We start from the raw sequence: 19,980 nt of genomic DNA on the forward strand, positions 1-19,980 counted from the left end.
CCTTTGTGTTGTCTTCACAATTTTGGCTATGTGTCCCCTAAATTTCAGATCCTTATCCACTATCACCCCCAGATCTCTTATTTCCTCCACCTCCAACAATATATCCTCACCAAGCATAAATTCTGCATCCCATCTTTGTTTTCCAAATTTTAAAACCTTACATTTTGCAACATTGAACTCACATCCCCATTTGCCTAGCCAAATCACTCAATTTATTCAAGTCTTCTTGTAAGGCAACAACATCTTCACTACTCTTCATGGTTTGTCCCAACTTGCAAACAACTGAATATCTCCATCCAAATCTTCACCAATATCATTAATATACAAGTTAAACAGTAATGGCCCCAAAACAGACATTGCATTATTTTAGCAAATTATTTAGCAAATTGCTAAAACATGACCTTCCTTCAGTAAACCTATGCTGCTCCTTGCAGTGTAGTGTGTTTGTCTACCCATTTCTGTATGCAAGTTCTTACCATCTTCTCTAAAATCTTCACTACTACACCAGAGATACTGATAGGTCAGTAGTTAGACACATCAGTTTTTGCACCATGTACAATGGTGCAAAAACTGATGTGTCCATCATATATTCCTTGCATTCCTGTGGTATCATTTCTGAGCTGAGAATCAAGTTATACAAGCATGTGAAAGCCCTAGCCAGTTTGGCTGAACATTCCTTTAGCAAACAGGCTGATATTCCATCTATCCCTATAGACAAATTCTTATCCAGGTTATGCAACAGCTCTTCAATCTCATTTTCATGGAGCTCTAACTCTTCATCCAATGTAGCAATAGCACTGTGTGCCATGTTACATACACCTCGTTGATATATCTTAGCAAAGTGAACACTCATTAACTGAACAATCTCATTAGCTTCTGACACTTAAGTACCATCTGCATTCAATAAAGTTATCCTTCCACATTCATTCTTTCTTTTGCTTGTGGTATAACGATAAAATTCTTTTGGATTGCCTTTAGCTTGCATTGCCAATTTCTTTTCATATTTCGATTTAGCTTTCCACACAAATACCCCTAATTTTTCGGACTTGAGATTTATATTTAATATATTTCATAACTCCTCTCACTCTTATTCTCATGATATTATTTCCATATCATCTTCTTATGGATCTCTTGCTTAATAAGGTTGCACATCCATTTCACTCACAACCTATTTATTCTTCAAACACTAGGGATGCATTCAGATACCATCTTATTTAAGCACTTTTTCAAAGATTCCCATGCCCTGCTGACATTTTTCCCATTCAGTATCTGATATGCAGATGATCTCGTCCTTATTGTAAGAACCCCAAATGAACTACAAAGGTTGATAAACGAGTTCAATGAAACCTGTAAAACATGTGACATGACAATAAATATACAAAAGACAAAAGTGATGAAAATAGGGAGGAACAGAACTATCATCTCAGCCACCCTAAATGGAGAACAAATAGATCAAGTAGACAACTTCATATATCTTGGATCAAAACTAACAGAAACAATAGATGAACTCGAAACAACCAAACACAGAATAGCGATAGGATGGACCAGCATGGGAAAATTACAAAAAATCTGGAAAACAAACAAGATATCTAAGCAAGCCAAAATCAAATTATATGAATCAATAATTATACCAACAGTCATCTATGGAGCAGAAGTGTGGACAGTTAAGAAAAGAGAGGAGAAAAAACTGCTGGCATTTGAAATGAAATGCTTAAGAAAAATAAATAGAACAACTTGGAAAGAAAAGAAAACAAGCAGCATAGTCACGAGAATTATTGTATAAAAAGACAATAATAGAAAAAATTAGAAAACAACAACTGAGATGGTTTGGTCACACTGTACGCATCGATGCAGACAGACTTATTAATGTCCTAATCAATACTTTTCCAACTGAAAAAAGAAGACCTGGAAGACCAAGAATTACCTGACTGAAATTAATAAAGAACATTTCAGGATGTAGAACATATAAGGAACTTTTTCGAATAGCAAGGAATAGAGAAGACTGGAAGATCCTGCTCAAGGGAAGACTCAACCCATCTTAGACGGAAGAAGTATCTGATACCATGAGACCAAAGATAGTATTCTTCTAAGTTGATCATAATTTTCATAAAACCTGTTCTAATCGGAGTATCAGCACAATTGATACTTCCCAAGAAAGCACAACATGATCACTGTCACCAATTGTTGGTAAAATAGCCATATTCTTGCCAGAAACCCCTTTTGCCACTATGAGTAAATCCAACACTCTTGGCCTCAAGTTCCTTCTTTCACATGTTGCTTGAGAAAGTTGTCTCGCAACAATTCAGTAAATTTCTGTTCTTATTGTGAGATTTCTCTTCTACCCAATCAATGTTTGGAAAATTAAAGTCACTTTGGGATGCTAAAGGCATTTTGTTTATTATCTTGAAAAGGGTGAAACAATAATGGAAAATATTATTCCGTCTTTTAACCACACTAGACGAAAAAAATCCATGAGAAAAGACCCGGTTTGCAGAAGGAAAAAAAACCATCTTTCAGCAGGACAATGCACCTGCCCATAAAGGTGTTTTGGCAATGGGAAAATTAAGGGATATGCACTATAAATTGTTGGAACATCCATCCTATTCCCTAGATTTGGCACCCTCTGACTTTTATCTCTTTCCAAAACTAAAACTCTTCCTCGCTGGTCAGTGTTTTTCTTCGAATCAAGAAGTGATTACAGCTGTAGAGGGGTATTTTGCAGATCTTACTGAGAACCACTACAGGGACGGGATAATGGCACTGGAGCATTGGTGGAATAAATGTATTACCTTAAGGGAGATTATGTAAAAATAAAAATTATTTTGAAATTATAAATTTATTTTTTCATTGTTAGGCTGAGAACTTTTCAGACCACCCTCGTAGAGTAGTGATATCCCAGAAGAGGAAAGCCACTAGCAGTGTGCTGCTGCTGTGAATGATGATATACAGTTGTTTGCAGATGATGCAAAGTTAGGGAAAAACTGAGAATAGATGTTGTAGCTTTGCAAAAAAGGACTTGAATGCAATAGCTGAATAGGCTAGGTATTGGGATTACCAGTTCAATGTTGCAATACATAAGGTTTTAAAATTAGAAAAGTAAAGGTGGAATGCAGAGTACAGTTGGTGGGAATATCTTAGAGGAAGCGAAGAAGATGAGGGATCTGGGAGCAACTTAACTGTGGGCAAAATTTTTGGGGACACATAGCTAAAATCATGAGACCATGAAATCGTTATTTCTACATGATGTAATGTAGAAAATGTAGAAATAATGATAATTATAATAATCAAACCTTATAATTCATGGATTATAAGACTTTGATCAAGCAACATAAGGATTGCTGTGCACAGATTTGGTCAGCTGGTTTTCAAAAGTATGAAGAGATACTGGAAAGGGTCCACAGATGACTAAGGTGGTTTATGGTTCTCTAGAGAGTTGAATGAAATGAGATTAAAGAAATTAAGTTTGCAGGAGGAGAAGAGGGAGGGTACAATTAGACATACAAGTTGCTAAAGGAGTATGCCAGATTAATGTAGATGAGCTTTTACATCTACATTAACCAGGGAAGAATAAGAGGTCATACCCTGGAAGCTGTATTAAGAGGGTGTGAGTAGCAAGGAGAGGAGCAGATTTTTTGTATGGAGAGTAGTAGACAAATGGAATGCATTGCCTGAATGTGTGGTGAGTGCAGAGACTGAAATATATATTTAACACACAGTATGATGAACTGTGTATGTTCAATGAACAGTGGGACTTCCCACAATAAGTCTTTTGACTTTATGGGTGTTTAATAATAATAATATATTTTATTTTCACGAATCTGAAATTCATTTTTATATCTCATAAGAACAAACAAAATAAATAAAATGAAAATTAAAACATTAAAAAGCTTATATTCACAGTAGTATCTCTGGCATCCAATGAAATTGCAGTTTTCATACTCTGGGACCAGTGGTTACAGAGATTTGCTGTGTGCAGTGTGATATGTTTCATTTGCTTCTTGGTGCCCAAATTTCTTGTATTTGCTCTTTCATATGGTGTGACTCTCTTTGTTTACTAAGATATGACATATTCACTTAACTAACTTTGAAATGTTCTCTGTAATCTCTGGCCCTACATTATGAAAACTGCAGCTTCACTAAGTTAGGAATGGTAGAGCTGCTAGCCTGAATATATACCTGTTAAGATGCTAAAAGATAATTCTGAACTAGAATTTCCAAGTAAAAAACAGTTTTAAGTCAAGTGGTCTCAAAAGTAGCATATCTGTTATTTTTTGGTAAGAGATTAAAGTTAAAGAGGTTTAACTTTAATCTCTTACCAAAAATATACAAAAGATATCTTGCGATTATTGCAAGATATCTTTTGAATTTATTTTAAATGAGAAGAAGATGCATGAACTGAGAGGTCATTTATTTGTAAAAGACAAAGAAAATAAAGAAAAATTTTTTAGAAATGCAGTCGGTTTCAAAAGCACTGTCGTGCATATATTCTACATGTGGTGACAGCATTACCAAGCAAATCAAAGAACATAATCATGGCTCATGTTGAAGTTGCAAAGGTACTTAATGTTATAAAAGATCGAGGCTGTAAAACTCAACATGAGACCCGTTATATTATCACAAAAGTCTACACAAAAATATTGTCTACTGTCATTGGCCAAATGCCTTCAGTGACTGTAAAAATATAATTTGAATAATCTAAAAATCTCACAGGACAAGTAGTTCCAATTCCAAATATGTTAAGTGATTTAAATATTCAAGAATATAAAATGATGCATGAAAATAAACGATTCATTTTGTAAGACAGAAACAATGGTGCCAACAGAATGCTCCTATTTTCTACATAATGTAATTACAATTATTGTTGCACTCTACAACTAGCATTACACTCTAGCATTATCATTTTTTATTATATACTTCAGGGCTCGCAAGTAATTTTTTTTAATGAAAAACATGGCACTGAATTTTCCCCATAATGAATTTTCTGGGGAATAATTTTCCCATGATGAATTCTTGGCAGAGCATTTCTGGTGAAGAATTACTCTTACATCATCAAATATCTATCTGGTATACCCTCTTGAAAGGTATATACTACAAGATGATTAAAAAATGCAATACCATTAAAATGTGCATTAATAAACATTTGAGAATTTCGCTGTATCACGCAATTTTAATCAAAAAGTAAATTACCTGTGGTATATATCCTTTTACCAAGGCACTTTACATCTTCTGAACACACACTGTTCACAGAGAGATGATCAAGAGTTTCATTAATTGTACCACTCAGAGTTAGGTCCTGAAATGCATTATAATACAAAATTAAAAACTTTTATACTATAATTCTGGATGGAAGTAAACCTGCCTGTACACAGAATATGCAACAAAATCAATTTACCCCCCCCCCCCCCCCATACACACTTCATTTTAGTCTTAGCTGGACTGAATATTTTAGAGAACCTTAAACAATGTAAGAATTTTTCCTAACTGGACAAATTCTCATGAGAACATAATTTAAATTTTTAGTCTGAATCTAATCAAAAGAACAATGAGTATTTTGTGGAAGAAGAGCCATCTTCATTTTAATTTGATTACACTAGGTTTTTCAGAGGCTTATTGATGCCATAAGAAATAATTACATGCCAAATTTGGTCAAAACAAGGTGAATAATGAAGTGTCAAAGGAGAAAGTAGAAGAATGCTTTGACATATTCTACACTATTTTCAAGGTACTTTTTTTTTTTGCTTTTCTTTCCAATTAATTGAATTTAATACTTCAAATCTGGCATCCTTTTGAATACGTCCAACAGAAGCAGTGGATCAATTATATTCACCTTAGAACCAGAATTACCTTCTGTAATTCTGGTTCTAAGGTGAACCAGAATTTCTGTCCTAATAAATTTTCTGCAAAAATCCATACTCTCATCCAAATAGCCTCAGATGTTTTCTATGTATATGCCTAAACACTTACACAACCACTGACGATTAACAGAAAAAGGTTTAAATGTGTTTTACAATTTACAAATCAATTGTGTTTTATAATAACATTTTAGACCCATGTTTCAAAAATACTGTATAAAAATTCAATTATATATTTAAAAACAAGACATAGGATTCAGGCTCCTCAGTGGTAAGGATCTCAGAGGCTGGAGAAGAAACAAGGTTGGTTGATGATGAGACTTCTGGTTTGGGATTATGAGGAGTTTAGGCATCGATGTAGAACTTGTCCTTTCCAGGAACACAGGGAAGAAGCATCTTCTTTTGTTTGAATTTATTAAACGTGGTTGTGTATGGTGTTAAATTATCAGTGAGACTTTTCTTGAACTTCATTGCACAAATCATTTTGTCATCATGTTTGTAAAAGAAGTTTGCAATGCATTTGCTATTATATTGTCTGCACTAGGTTTTCCAAGTTGAACTTCTCTTGCTGTGGTTCTTCCTCAATCTTATCCTCATCCTCAGAGTTGGAACACACAAGCTCCTTGAGTTCATCACCCATTAGTGTCACTGCATATCCATCAATTAAATTGTTAATGTCCACCTCCTCTAAGTCCACAAAGCTCCCAATTCTCCAGGCTAATTTCTTTATTTCAGCAATGGTTTTCTTGGCTGTTCATCTGGAATGGTTCATAGTTCATGTGAAGTGCAGCGAACTCATGCACAACCTTGGACAATGAGTACTTCCAATAAGTGTTTACACACTTGCCCTTGATGTCTTCCAGTGTATGCTTTATTAGGAGCTGGCAGTCACTTCCCAATTTTCTTCCAAATTTCTTTCAGGATGAATTTCTTCCAAAGCTGAATAACGTTCATTTATTAAACACATATTCACAAGAATAAATTTTTTTTTTTCTGCAAATATTTTGACCAGAAACTAACTGGCCATCATCAGTGTATCAACATAATCACAAGGTAAATCTAGAATAAAGAATGTTAATCCTATTTACACAGCCACACAGTGGAATGCTACCTTATGGGAGGTTCCAATTAAAGCCAAAATAAAAATTAAAATGAATTGAAATAATAATTAACAAATATTAAATAAATAATTGAATGACACAAGATTATATTTTAAAAAATTGGGGAGATGGGGGGGAGAGCATACTATTGCTTGCCATTTAAAACGACAAGACTCCCCAATCTTGGCAAAAGAGTGGCAGTCATTCTGATTTAAGTTTGGGAGTGTAGGTGCTGCCAAGCCTTCTTTAAACAATCACTCAAACCTACCACTGCACTGATATAAAAGGCAAATACTGAACTAGAGGATATATTGTGGTCAGTGTTCTCTCCATGCTGATCAAAGCCAAATTTTTGGTGTTTATTGATATGAATGCTCAAAAAAAAAAAAAAAAAAAAAAAAAAAAAAAAAAAAAAAAAAAAAAACCAGCTAACGGCTTTTTATTCCCATATACAGGAGTAGGCGAGGCCATTTAGCCCTATCTAACTTTTGGAGACTGAGTGGGCAGTTCAATCTCCACTGGTACCCAATCAGAGATAGATGGCCCTAGGCTATCACTAATTAAGCAGTACGCAGTGAAGAGAGATGGCTCAAATGTGCCACCATCTCATGGTCCCTAACACAATATATTTAATGTCTGAAATAATGTGGGTTCTGCGGTCGATTTTCTTGAGTTTACAGGACGATAAACCTGAGTTTCCGGGAGGAAAAACCTGCTTGCCCATGCCAGAGATCGACTAACTTGGGAACCGGTCGAAAAAAGGCTTAGAAAAATTTCCTCTAGTCACCAACTAGACTCGAAACCAAGTCTTCCTTCGTGCGGCCAAGCGCCGTGGTATGCAAACACCACATCCACTGAGCTACACGGGCTCTACATGGACAGAATGCTCTTTTGTCCAAAATACAAGCAGAAACAATCACAATGAACCTGGTAAACAGGAGGATGGGGGAGAGCTGTTTATCTTTTGTGGATGGTAACAAGAGGAGATTTGGTTGAGAGGGAAGAATGTAGGGACTGAAATGCATATTTTCAGGATTTTTGCAATCATCGCTCCCATACATCGACATGCCTGAAATGTATGGAATAGTGACTCACAATACAGGTTTTTTTTCAGGATAGGCTTGTAGGTGACCAGGATGCATTTAAATTTCCCTGAAGTGAAGCCATTCTGTAGTATAATGCATTGGATAATGCTCAATTCTTGTTGGAGAGCTTGAGAATTGGAGCAGATAACATGCTCTACTGAATAAAAATTTGATGATGCATATTTTTAAGATGGATGATGTGCTGAATCTTGTTATATATAGCAATGTATCCTGTCATGTATCCCATACATCGCAGGCATCTCGAAGACAATTGCAAAGATCCTTAAAAGATACATTTTAGTTCCTACATTCTTCCCTATCAACCAAATCTCCTCTTGGTTACCATCCACAAAAGATAAACATCCCCCCTCCCCACCTTTTCTCACTGGTATTTACCAAGTTCAGTGTGAATGCCTCTGCTCAAACTTTGGGCAACCAAGACATTCTGTTGAAAAATGACTACAAGAACATCTTATAACAACAACAATAAACCTGAAAAATTCAGCCTTGCTCAACATGGAGTGGACACTGACTACAAGATCCTCTGGTCCAATACTTGCTTTTTCCATCGGTGCAGATTTAGGTGTGAGTCGTTATTTAAACAGAGCTTGGAAACACTTCTACTCTGCTCCAAACTTAAATCAGAATGACTGTCTCTCTACTGTAAAGATTTGGGAGAGTCTCATCCTCATAATTAGCAAGCAATAGATTGACCCCTGCACACTGTTTTTTATATAATGCTATGTCATTCAATTATTTATCTAAATTTTGTTAATCTTTATTTAGTTCAAATCACTTTAATTTTGGCTTCAATTGTATTCTGATTTTATTTTTTAACCATCCATAAGGTGACATTCAGTACATGGGTACTGGAATGTCACCTTATGGATGGTTAATAAAACTCAGTTGTGTAAATAGGGTTAAGATTCTTTGTTCTAGCTTCACCTTGTGATTATGTTGATGCACTGACGATGAGCAGTTAGTTTCTGGTCAAAATATTTGCAACAAAAAAAAACAAATAAATAAATATTTATTCTTGTGAATATGTGTGTCTAATAAACTTTATTATGTCACAAGTGCCATTAAAAACCAGAATAATGCTGAGGTTGTTGTCATTGTATATAGCCTCAATGATTATGTCCATAAACCTCTTCATGTAGTTTGCCTTTAAAGACTTGATTTCCCCTTGGTAAGAGCAGCTGGATAAGGGAGATAGTGTTTGCAGGTAGAAAGACCACCACTTCATTTGCAAAGTCTTGTGCAGCACAAGGAGAACTTTAATTAGAAGCTCCTCCACCTCTTTGTCTCTGGGTAAAACTTCCTGAACTGGTTCCAGCACTGCTTCATCCCTGAAGTTAAGGAACCAGTTCAGGAAGTTTTCTGTCATCCCGGCTTTTGCATTCTACATCCAGTATGCAAGCAGTATGTTCTTGTTACATTATCTAAGAACCCTTAGATTCTGCACATCAAAAATTAGGAAAGGCTTTGTCATATAGCCTGCTGAATTACCATAAACTAGCAAGTGTAACCAGTTCTTGTGCCACTTTGAATTCTGAGGTGGTCTTAAATGCAGTCTCATCGACACTGAAAATCAGTTCAAGTTTATATCCTTTCTCCTCAATGAGTTTCTTGAGTTTTTGCACAGGGTAGGCATTGGCAGCCTTGTGATCAGCTGAAACAGACTTCCCTGTAATCTTTACTACGAAGTGAATACCACCTCTTGAATTTCTGGAACCAGATGACAATGAAAGTGGTTTCCACAGTTCTGCTGATACAGGGGGTTTGGTGCTTAAATCTGTTGTAAGGAATGAGGGACCTTAGCAGAAATCTTACCAATGTTCACAGGCAAGTTTTTCTTGTGCTGGTCTTCAATCCAAATGAACGGTGCATTTTCCATTTTTAACATCACTTTATCACATACATAAGCTGTGTATTTAGTAGGAAGAATTCCACCTTTGTACTGCCTCTCTGATCTCAGTTTGTTTCCTTATGTGTCATATGGTACTTTCATTGATATAAAACAAGTGGCCTACAGCCAAATATATAAATCCCTACTCAATATTTATTTAGAATCCACACTCTCTTGTTCAAGTCATTACTTTCTTGGTCCATCCTTTCAGGTTTTTGTCCACTGCTAGATGCACTTGGTTTACAACCCATGGGTATTCACATAAGCAGAAGTAACTTAATGCAGACACAACACACAAAAGGTCACAAGACATCCTACTTGGATAATGTTCACTGTGCTACTGAAGACATGTGATTTTGTGACCACCTGCAGGAAAACATGAATCCATGAATATGGAGCCCCAGTTGTACTATAAACATATAACTTTTTGGGGAGTGGGATTCACATTTTCACATTAAAAACTCACAAAAATTGTTCGCATTCTACCAGAATGCTAAATAACCCTCTTTTGTATTTTGTAGAAGAATGAACTCTTTACTTATAAGTAAAGAGTTCATTCTTCTACAATAGCTTTTTTTTTTTTTTTTTTGTTTAAACTCCACACCGAGCCCATAATGCTGGAATGCTGTCCCACGATGCCTTGTGAATGATTCACATAATAATAATTAAATGAAATACATAGTGTGCATATTCACCATGTAAAGGTTTCTACTTCTACTGATGGATATAATCATGTGGTAATTTTTGCCAGCCTGGTTGGCTGAGTGGTTAGCATACTCACTCTCCAGCCAAAAGGCTTTTGGTTCAAATTCCACTGTGGGCATCGATGTTTGTGATTGTTTGTGAAAATTCTAGTGGTAGTGGTGGACAGTAGATGGTGTTGGTAGATGATGATGCGGTTCACTGTAGTTGGTGGATTGAGTGGTGGAGAGGTTCCCTTCTTCGATGAGTCTGAATTTCTTGTAGGTATCATGTAATAATAGTAATAATGCAAAACACACATCCTTACAGACATGTTTAATGCTATGCATAATGGGATACTAAAGCAAGTGATGTGACGCCATTAGCTTCTATATATGAGTTGCCCAGTCGTGAAGTTACTTCATGCACAAAGTTTGTTTGCTTACACTTTGGATAAAGGATTAAATTAAGAATACAATTTCTTATCATCTTTAATTTATAGTATAACCCTGCCGGTAAAACTTTCAATATGTTATGTGAATTTTTAACTCGTATTAAATAAATTGTTGTATCAGTTTAACTTATTATTCAAATCCATGTAAAGTGAGGATTCCTGTATTTGATATCTGACTTGCACTACAAACTGTAATGTCTTGTAATTGGATGATGAGCTCACTCTTTTCTTCTGAATGTGAGTTTAATAATTCCTAAACATTTACTGAATGAGGCAATTGTACTTTTGCCTGATTAAGTCTAAAATCACATGTAATTTTTTGCTTTCTTATCATCACACTCTATATCTCTTAATTCATTTTTGCTCTAAAGTGATTAACTTTTTGCTTCTTTTTATTATTGGCACTCATTGTTTCATTCTTCCTTTTATCCATAGTCAATGGTGAAGAATGTTTTTTGATACAAAAATGATTATATAAGGTAGCAGACAATAAGTTAACACACGTGGTTGCTTGAACCACAATGCTCACTACACTCACCATACATATGTACAGCACATATGGTCACATTCTGTTATGTAGTCGAGTTCATCATAGAAATAATAAAGCAACTCTTGACAACTGTCTTAATGATATTGAAAAATTCAAATGCAGTTCTAGTTTAAAGTTATTTATTTATTTTATTTTTTTGAAAGTTTGCTTTACATAAATTGTCTTTCTGTACTCAATGATTGCACTATAAACAGTGTTACCATTTATTTTTTATAAATGAAAATTGGAAAGAAATGTTAGGACAAATGTATTTAGTGAGATGCTGTGTTTGATGCTACAATACCATCTTATTTCTTTGCATGCATGTGGTATAACGTCTGTGGAGGGTAGCTTTTTTTCATTATCCAAGGTTATTTTCATTCTAGTTGTTTCAGACTGCACTAATTGTCTCTGCCTAAAACAACTGAATGCTATAAGTGTCATAGTGGACAAAGAACAATCGAAATCAGTCAATCGTTAATCGATCGTGAAAATATGATGAGCGTTTATAACGTTTCAATAAAGTCTCTGGTTTTTTTTGTCTTGTTAATTGCATGTTAGTCGGCAGTGAAGAAAATACATCATGTCTACAACTGAGCAATATCATAAACATTGTACTGAACAAGGGGACCAATCGTTCGATGCTGTTGGCACACTCTCCCTCGATGAGTCTTTAGACTTCCTGGAGGTGTCAAATAATAACAACAACAACACTGGCCAACAAAAAAAATTTTTTTTTCTACTGATTATGATCTGACACTTGTTTTCTACTAATTTGGGTGCATTGATTTCAAATATCAAACCCATTTTTCTCTATCACGTCAGATTTTTCCTCTATGGCATTTTCTTTTTGCTAATTTGTAAGTTTTTGATATTTTTAAGAAGGCAGTACTATTTAGAGGATCAAAAAAATCGATTTTTTAATATTATTTTCTGAAAGTATGTACTTTTAAAATTCTGTTGCTAACTTTTTATCAAGAAATTCGAAAAATTCCCGAAGATATAGCCTATTATTCAAAGCGGTGTGCAGATCAGAATCGGAGCGCTCACCGCTCTCGCTTGTTAGTAAACGAATAAATGCGCAAGAACCTGCAACGACACGTACTGGCGCTTTGAATGCAAGAGAGGCCGATAACCGACCTAATACATTTAGGTGATGAAAAGTAGGCGATGACAACTGCCTAAAACAAATGAATGCTATATGCGTCATAGCGGACAAAGAACAATCAAAATCAGTCAATCGTTAATCGATCGCGAAAGTATGATGAGCGCTTATAACGTTTCAATAAAGTCTCTGTTTTTTTTTGTCTTGTTAATTGCATGTTAGTTGGCAGTTAAGAAAATACATCATGTCTACTACTCGAAATTGTGTCAATAGTGTAGATTCCTTCTGCTACATCTGTGGCAGCTTTACTGTTCCCAGTCAAAAGACAAATATCACTGATTTCGTTAAGAAAGTGTACTTTGCATACTTTGACGTAAAAATTGCAGATCAGGACAAGTCATGGGCTCCAAATAAAGTGTGTAAGTCATGTGTAGAAAATTTACGACAGTGGAGCAAGGGAAAACGCCAAAAATTAGCTGTTGGCATTCCAATGATTTGGCGTGAACCGAAATATCACGTAGATGATTGCTATTTTTGTTTAGTTCAGACTTCTGGTTATAATAAGAAGAATAAGAAAAAAATTGTGTATCCAAATCTCGACTCAGCAATTCAGCCAGTTGCTCATTCCAATGAAATAGCCGTGCCAATTTATAAAGGACTTCCTTTACTTGAGAACGAGCATGATCAGGATATGCCAATGTTCTTGAGGAGCAAGACCCGGATGTTGATTTAGACAATGAAAATTTAATTTCCAGTTCTGACCGCAACGTTTTACTCAAGTGGAATTGAATGCCTTAGTAAGAGATTTGGGCCTATCAAAGGAATCATCGGAGTTGTTAGCTTCAGGATTAAATGAAAAAAACTTAATGGAGCAAGATACGAAGATAACTTTTTATCGTAGCAGGGAAAGTAATCTTGTACAATATTTTAGACACGAGTGTGGGTTTGTTTACTGTAACAATGTGTCAGGTTTACTCACTCAAATGAGTGGCGTTCATTTATCGACAGTTCAAGCAGAAGTCTCAAGTGTGTCTTACTACACAATGGGCATGTATATGGCTTAATTCCTATTGGCTATTCAGTCCACTTAAAGGAAACACATGAGGACATTAAAAAGGTTCTGAAGTTATTAAAATATACAGACCATAACTGGATCATCTGTGTGGATCTTAAAATGGTGAACTTTTTACTTGGCTTTCAAAGAGAATATTTTTTATTATTTTATTATTATTTCAGGCTACTCCAGGGAGTCCTTAGACTCATCGAGGGAGGCCCTAAACATCATATCCACACAACTATTCGACATTCTCACAATATCTATCATACCTTGCCTTGAACTCGCTCACTGTCATAGCATCCACAACAGACTCTGGCAGCTTATTCCACTCATTTACCATTCTAAAAGTAAAGAACCCAGCTCTAACACCCCTGCTAACCACACTCTTGCCCAGCTTCCATAGGTGTCCCCTAGTTCTCCCAACACCAGTCCTGATCTCAAAAATACCCTCTGAATTAATCCTATAGAATCCTTTTAGCAATTTGAATGTCTCAATCATATCTCTCCTTTTCCACCTATCAACTAGTTTCTGCAACCCACAAATCTTCAACCTATCCTCATATGGTTTATTCCATAGACCTGTTATCATCTTAGTCACTTGCCTCTGGATCCTCTACACCTCCTCCCCATCAAGAAGGAACTGAGGTGACCAAATCTGGGCACAGTAGTCAAGATGAGGTTTTATCAAGGCTCGGTACAGAGGTACAATAACTTGCTTGTCTCTGCTCGTCAAGGTATTTTTCAACAACCAAGTGAGTTGATGAGCTGATTGTATTATTATTTTTTATTATTATTATTATTATTTCTGGCTACTCCAGGAGTCCTTAGACTCATCGAGGAAGGCCCTAAACATCATGTCCACACAACTATGCGATTACATTCTCACAGTATCTATCATACCTTGTCTTGAACTCGTTCACCGTCATAGCACCCACAACAGACTCTGGCAGCTTATTTCACTCATTTACCACTCTAAAAGTAAAGAACCCAGCTCTAACACCCCTGCTAACCACACTCTTGCCCAACTTCCATAGGTGTCCCCTAGTTCTCCCACCACCAGTCCTGATCTCAAAAATATCCTCTGAATTAATCCTATAGAATCCCTTTAGCAATATGAATGTCTCAATCATATCTCCTCTCCTCTGCCTAACAACTAGTTTCTGCAACCCACAAATCTTCAACCTATCCTCATATGGTTCATTCCATAGACCTGTTATCATCTTAGTCACTTGCCTCTGATCCTCTCCACCTCCTCCCCATCAAGAAGGAACCGAGGTGACCAAATCTGGGCACAGTAGTCGAGATGAGGTCTTATCAAGGCTCGGTACAGAGGTACAATAACTTGCTTGTCTCTGCTTTTCAACGTATTCTTCAGCAACCAAGTGATTTGATGAGCTGATTTGGCCACTTTTGCAATTTTCCCCCTAAACTTCAACTCCTTATCCACCAACACTCCTAAATTTCGTGCCTCATCAATTTTCTGGAGTACAGTTCCACCAATGTAGTAAACTGCTGCTAATCTTTTCACCCCAAAATGCATAACCTTACATTTTGTCACATTAAATTGACATCCATTCTCCTTAGCCCAGAACTCCAATCTATCTAAGTCATCCTGCAAGATTTGACATCTTCTGCATTCACTATTGCCCTACCCAACTTTGCATCATCAGCGAACAAATGAATTGTTCCACTTAGATCCTTCCCTATATCGTTAATGAACAGATTAAACAGCAGTGGTCCAAGAACAGAACCCTGCGGCACACCACTAGTCACAGGCCGTCTTTTGGACTCTACTCCTGAATAAACTACTCTTTGATATCTCTCCATCAACCAACCACCTATCCATCTCACCAATCCTATATCCATTCCCATATGTTGTAGTTTACGGATTAGTATTCCATGTGGTATCCTGTCAAACGCCTTTGCCAGGTCCAGCAGTATCACTGTAAACCCATTTCCCTTATCCAGTTCAGCCGCCTTGTTATAAAACTTGAGCAAGTTACTGAAGCATGATCTACCCTTCACAAAGCCATGCTGTCCCTTGTACAGTATCTCGTTTTCATCAATCCATTCCTGTATTTTTCCCTTGACTACTTTCTCTAAGACCTTGACAACGACTCCTGATATGCTGATCGGTCGGTAATTTGCAACCGTAGTCTTGGATCCTCCTTTATGCAGTGAAACTATTTTCCCCTCTTTCCACACCTTCGGGACTAAACCAGACCTGAGACTCAGATTAAACAACATGGTCAAGGGCACTGATAATTCTTTAGCCACTTCACGCAAGACCCGTGCCTGTATACCATCCAATCCCACAGATGTGTTCACATTAAGGTTCTGTAATAGACTAGTCACCTCCACTTCATTCATCACTATTCCCGTATAAACTAATGGTTCCTTCATTTTTTTCAATGTCACCACCTGGATGATATGCTTTTGCAAAATGCGCGCTCAGTAACTCCACTATATCGACTGATTCAGTGACCTCCTTACCATCGTCATTCCTTAAAATCATTTTGCCGTGTACAGTTTTTTTCTTGCTTGCAGCATATTGAAAGAACTGTTTGGGATTCTCTTTTGCTTGCAAACTAGTTTCCTTTCATAATCCGCTTTTGCTTTTTTTACCACACTCGTTACCTTTCTGGCCTGCACTTTATTCCGTTCGTGTGCCTGCAAGGTCACCCCTTTCTTTAAATTCCCTCCACAGTTGTTTCTTTTTTTGCAGCTCAAGCTTAATGGTATTATTCATCCATTTAACCCCTACTTGTTTTACTATTCAGACCCTAGGTATACAATCAGCCATTACCTCCTGTAAATGCTCCTTGACCACTTCCCATGCTCTATCGACGTCCAGCCCTTGCAGTTGTACATGCCATGGCACTGATCCAAGCAATCTCCTAAGCTTGTCATACTTGCCAGCACGGTAATTCCACATATATCCTGTCTTAATCGAAAATTCCACACCTTTAGCCACTTCCCAGGTCAAGACCTTATGATCACTCTCACCAATAGGTGGCAACATGGTCATATTCATTACAGTCAAATTCTCAGATGCTATTACCAGGTCAAGCACTCTCACACCCCAAGTATTTTCAATTACATGCTGTCTTCCTTCCTCACATGTGTCCTCTCCTCCTTCCAATCAATGTTACCATAATTAAAATCCCCCATAATAATTACCCTCCTTCCACTCATTTCATCAATTTCCCTATGCATACTATCTCCACCATCTATTCCATCACCTGGTCTATAGCAGCACCCAACTGTATATTTTATTCTGCCAGTCTCAATCTCACACCAAATAGCCTCAAATGAGCCCCTTTCACTATCCTGCGATACAACTTCAATTCTCCTTGGCTGCAGTTCATCAGCTATCATCAATAACATCCCTCCCCCCATTTTATTCTCTCTGTCCCTCGTAAACACACTATAACCTAGACATTCTATCCCACTAACTATATCATCTTCCGTCAGCCATGTTTCACTAATGCCAATAACCTGTGGCCAAGAAGAGCCACTCAAGGCCAAAAATTCTTCCTTCTTGTTCCTAATACTCCTGGCATTAGTATACATGAAATGCAGTGATCCCTTTGTCCCACCCCTATCTTGATGTGTTATTCTAAATGTCCCATTCCTATTTTTTGTCCTCAGTGCTGGCTCAGGTACATTATATACATTTTTACACTCAACTGTCTCACTGAAGTTTGCATATCCACTCCCTCCCCTCCTTGGTAGTTCTAGTTTCCCTGGTTCTGCACATCCATTATAACTTCATTCAGCAACACTTTTTCCAGTCTCCGCACACCAAGTCCATTCAAATGCAGGCCATCCATCTTGTATAAGTCCTTTCACCCATCAAACTCATTCCACACGTCCACGAATTCCACACCACACCGTCTGCATAACCTGCGCATAATGTCATTTGCCATTATGGCCCTCGTTCTAAACTCCTCTCTGTCATACCGCAGCAACAGACTCACCGTTTTAACTCTGTCACTCTTTTCTTTCGCTACCTTTAACAATACTTTCAAGTCCTCTCTCATAAAAAATTTATCACCTTTCAATTCATTCGTACCCGCAACAATTATTAATTCTTTCACCCTCTATTTTTGCACTCTAATACTCTCACATCCTTAAATTTCGCACCTGGTAAGTACGATTTAGTTACACTCCCATGTATCACTCCTCATAATAACAAGTCACCATACAACACTCTTTCCTTCATTTCAGAAACTCTCCCACTCTTACGCTGTTTATTTACGTTAGCCGAATCACTCTGGAAAGAGTTTTGCAGGTGCTCTAATTGCCGCTGCGCATTTTGTATCACTGCGCGCAACCTAGTGATCTCACTTCCTACAAATAATTCCTCATTTTTTTTTTATCATTCAAACCATTTTCTCTTTCTGTATAGTTGCTCTCACTCTTTCTTAGATCAGTGCTCTCATTGCCATCTTGTACATCGCCATTCCCTATCAAGCCACTATCTTCATTCTCATTCGGGCTTTCTACAACCATAACTGTCTAACAACCTGACACATACTTCAACTCCTCACTTTGCTTACACTTTCTGCACATTCTCCCACCACTACCACTTTCAATCCAAACTCCAGCCTCATTCGGGAATGCATACATTCCACACATATCACATTGGACAAATTCTCTCACATTATAATTTTTGAACAATGGCGTTGTATTTTTGGACGCCATTATCTTAAGTCGCATTGCCGCCATATTCAAATCTATGAAACGTATCGTTAAATACTGAATTAAATAACGGAATTCACACCAAAATCACACAGACACAACAAACTACCAAAATTAGACAATATTACGTTATGATTTTAAAGTATATCCTAATTTTCATTCAAAATTATACTTAGCTTTCGGGAACTCCCTGAAAATACGACCGACGACCGTCTGGCCCTCTAGCGGCCAACTGACGAATATACAAAGTTTCCGTGTTTTCTATGGTTCTGGGATAGTCGAGCTAGAAACCAACACTGGAGTCAGAAACATTGGCCTCTTAGAATATCCTTAAATGTTGGAGAACAGGATGTTATAAATCAACCTTTAATTGACAGAGAAAAAATCATTTTTCCACCTCTACACATCAAACTAGGTCTTCTGAAGCAGTATGTTAAAGCTTTAGATTTACAAGGTGACTGTTTCCAACACATATGTGAAAAACTTCCATGACTTAGTTATGAAAAAATTAAAGCCAGTGTATTTGATGGACCGCAGATTAGAACTTTAATGAGAGACCCAAATTTCATCAACTCTATGAACGAATTTAGAAAGAGGCCTGGACTTCATTTACGACGGTTGCGAATAATTTTCATGGAAACAAAAAAACATGCAATTACAAAGATCTAGTGGAAACAATGCTTGAAAATTTCCAGTGCCTAGGTTGAAACATGAGCATAAAGCTTCATTTCCTCTACAGTCATCTTGATAGATTTCCCAAGAATTTAGGTGCTGTAAGACTTAAAAACTATGGAAGATCGGTACCAAGGAAGATGGGATTCTCACATGATGGACTACTACTGTTGGAGTATTCAAAGGGATTGTCAAAACAGAACACACAGCAGAAATTGCTACAAACAAAAATTTATTCCCTGAAACTCATGTGTAAGTAAAATTGTTGTTTTTTTATAAATATTCTTGTAATTTTTAATGAATATTGTTAATTAGTTATGTATCTAATTATCCGCCTCTCTCACATTCAAAGTGCCAGTACGTGGCGTTGCAGTTTCTTACACATTTATTCGTTTACTAACAAGCGAGAGCGGCGAGCGCTCCAATTCTGATCTGTGCACCGCTTTGAATAATAGGCTATATCTTCGGGAATTTTTCGAATTTCTTGATAAAAAGTTAGGAACAGATTTTTAAAAGTACATACTTTCAGAAAATAATATTAAAAAATCAATTTTTTGGATCCTCTAAATAGTACTGCCTCCTTAAAACTATCAAAAACTTACAAATTAGCAAAAAGAAAATGTCATAGAGGAAAAACCTGACCTGATAGAGAAAAATGGGTTTGATATTTGAAATCAGCGCACTCTAATTAGTAAAAAACAAGTCCCATATAAAAGTCAGCAAAAATTGTGTTGGACTGTGTAATATATCAATATCATAAACATAAACATGGCTTTGCCTCAAGGACAGTATGTGAGGTTTAATCTGAACCAGTACGAATGGAACATGTTAA

At 36.7% G+C, this 19,980-nt stretch overlaps 1 protein-coding gene across 1 annotated transcript in view; it reads right to left on the reverse strand.

Moving 5' to 3' along the window:
* Positions 1-19,980, reverse strand: part of LOC150107184 (uncharacterized) — a 646,985-nt gene that overhangs the window by 512,850 nt on the left and 114,155 nt on the right. Inside the window, exon 5 of the mRNA XM_090391664.1 lies at positions 5,188-5,293. Within this exon, the coding sequence (XP_090247790.1) occupies positions 5,188-5,293 (106 nt within the window). The remainder of the gene's footprint in view (positions 1-5,187; positions 5,294-19,980) is intronic.

This window comes from Typopeltis vanoorti, chromosome 4 (genome assembly GCF_054136105.1).
Source record: "Typopeltis vanoorti isolate ZY-2024b chromosome 4, IOZ_Tvanoo_1.0, whole genome shotgun sequence".
Taxonomy (NCBI): domain Eukaryota; kingdom Metazoa; phylum Arthropoda; class Arachnida; order Uropygi; family Thelyphonidae; genus Typopeltis; species Typopeltis vanoorti.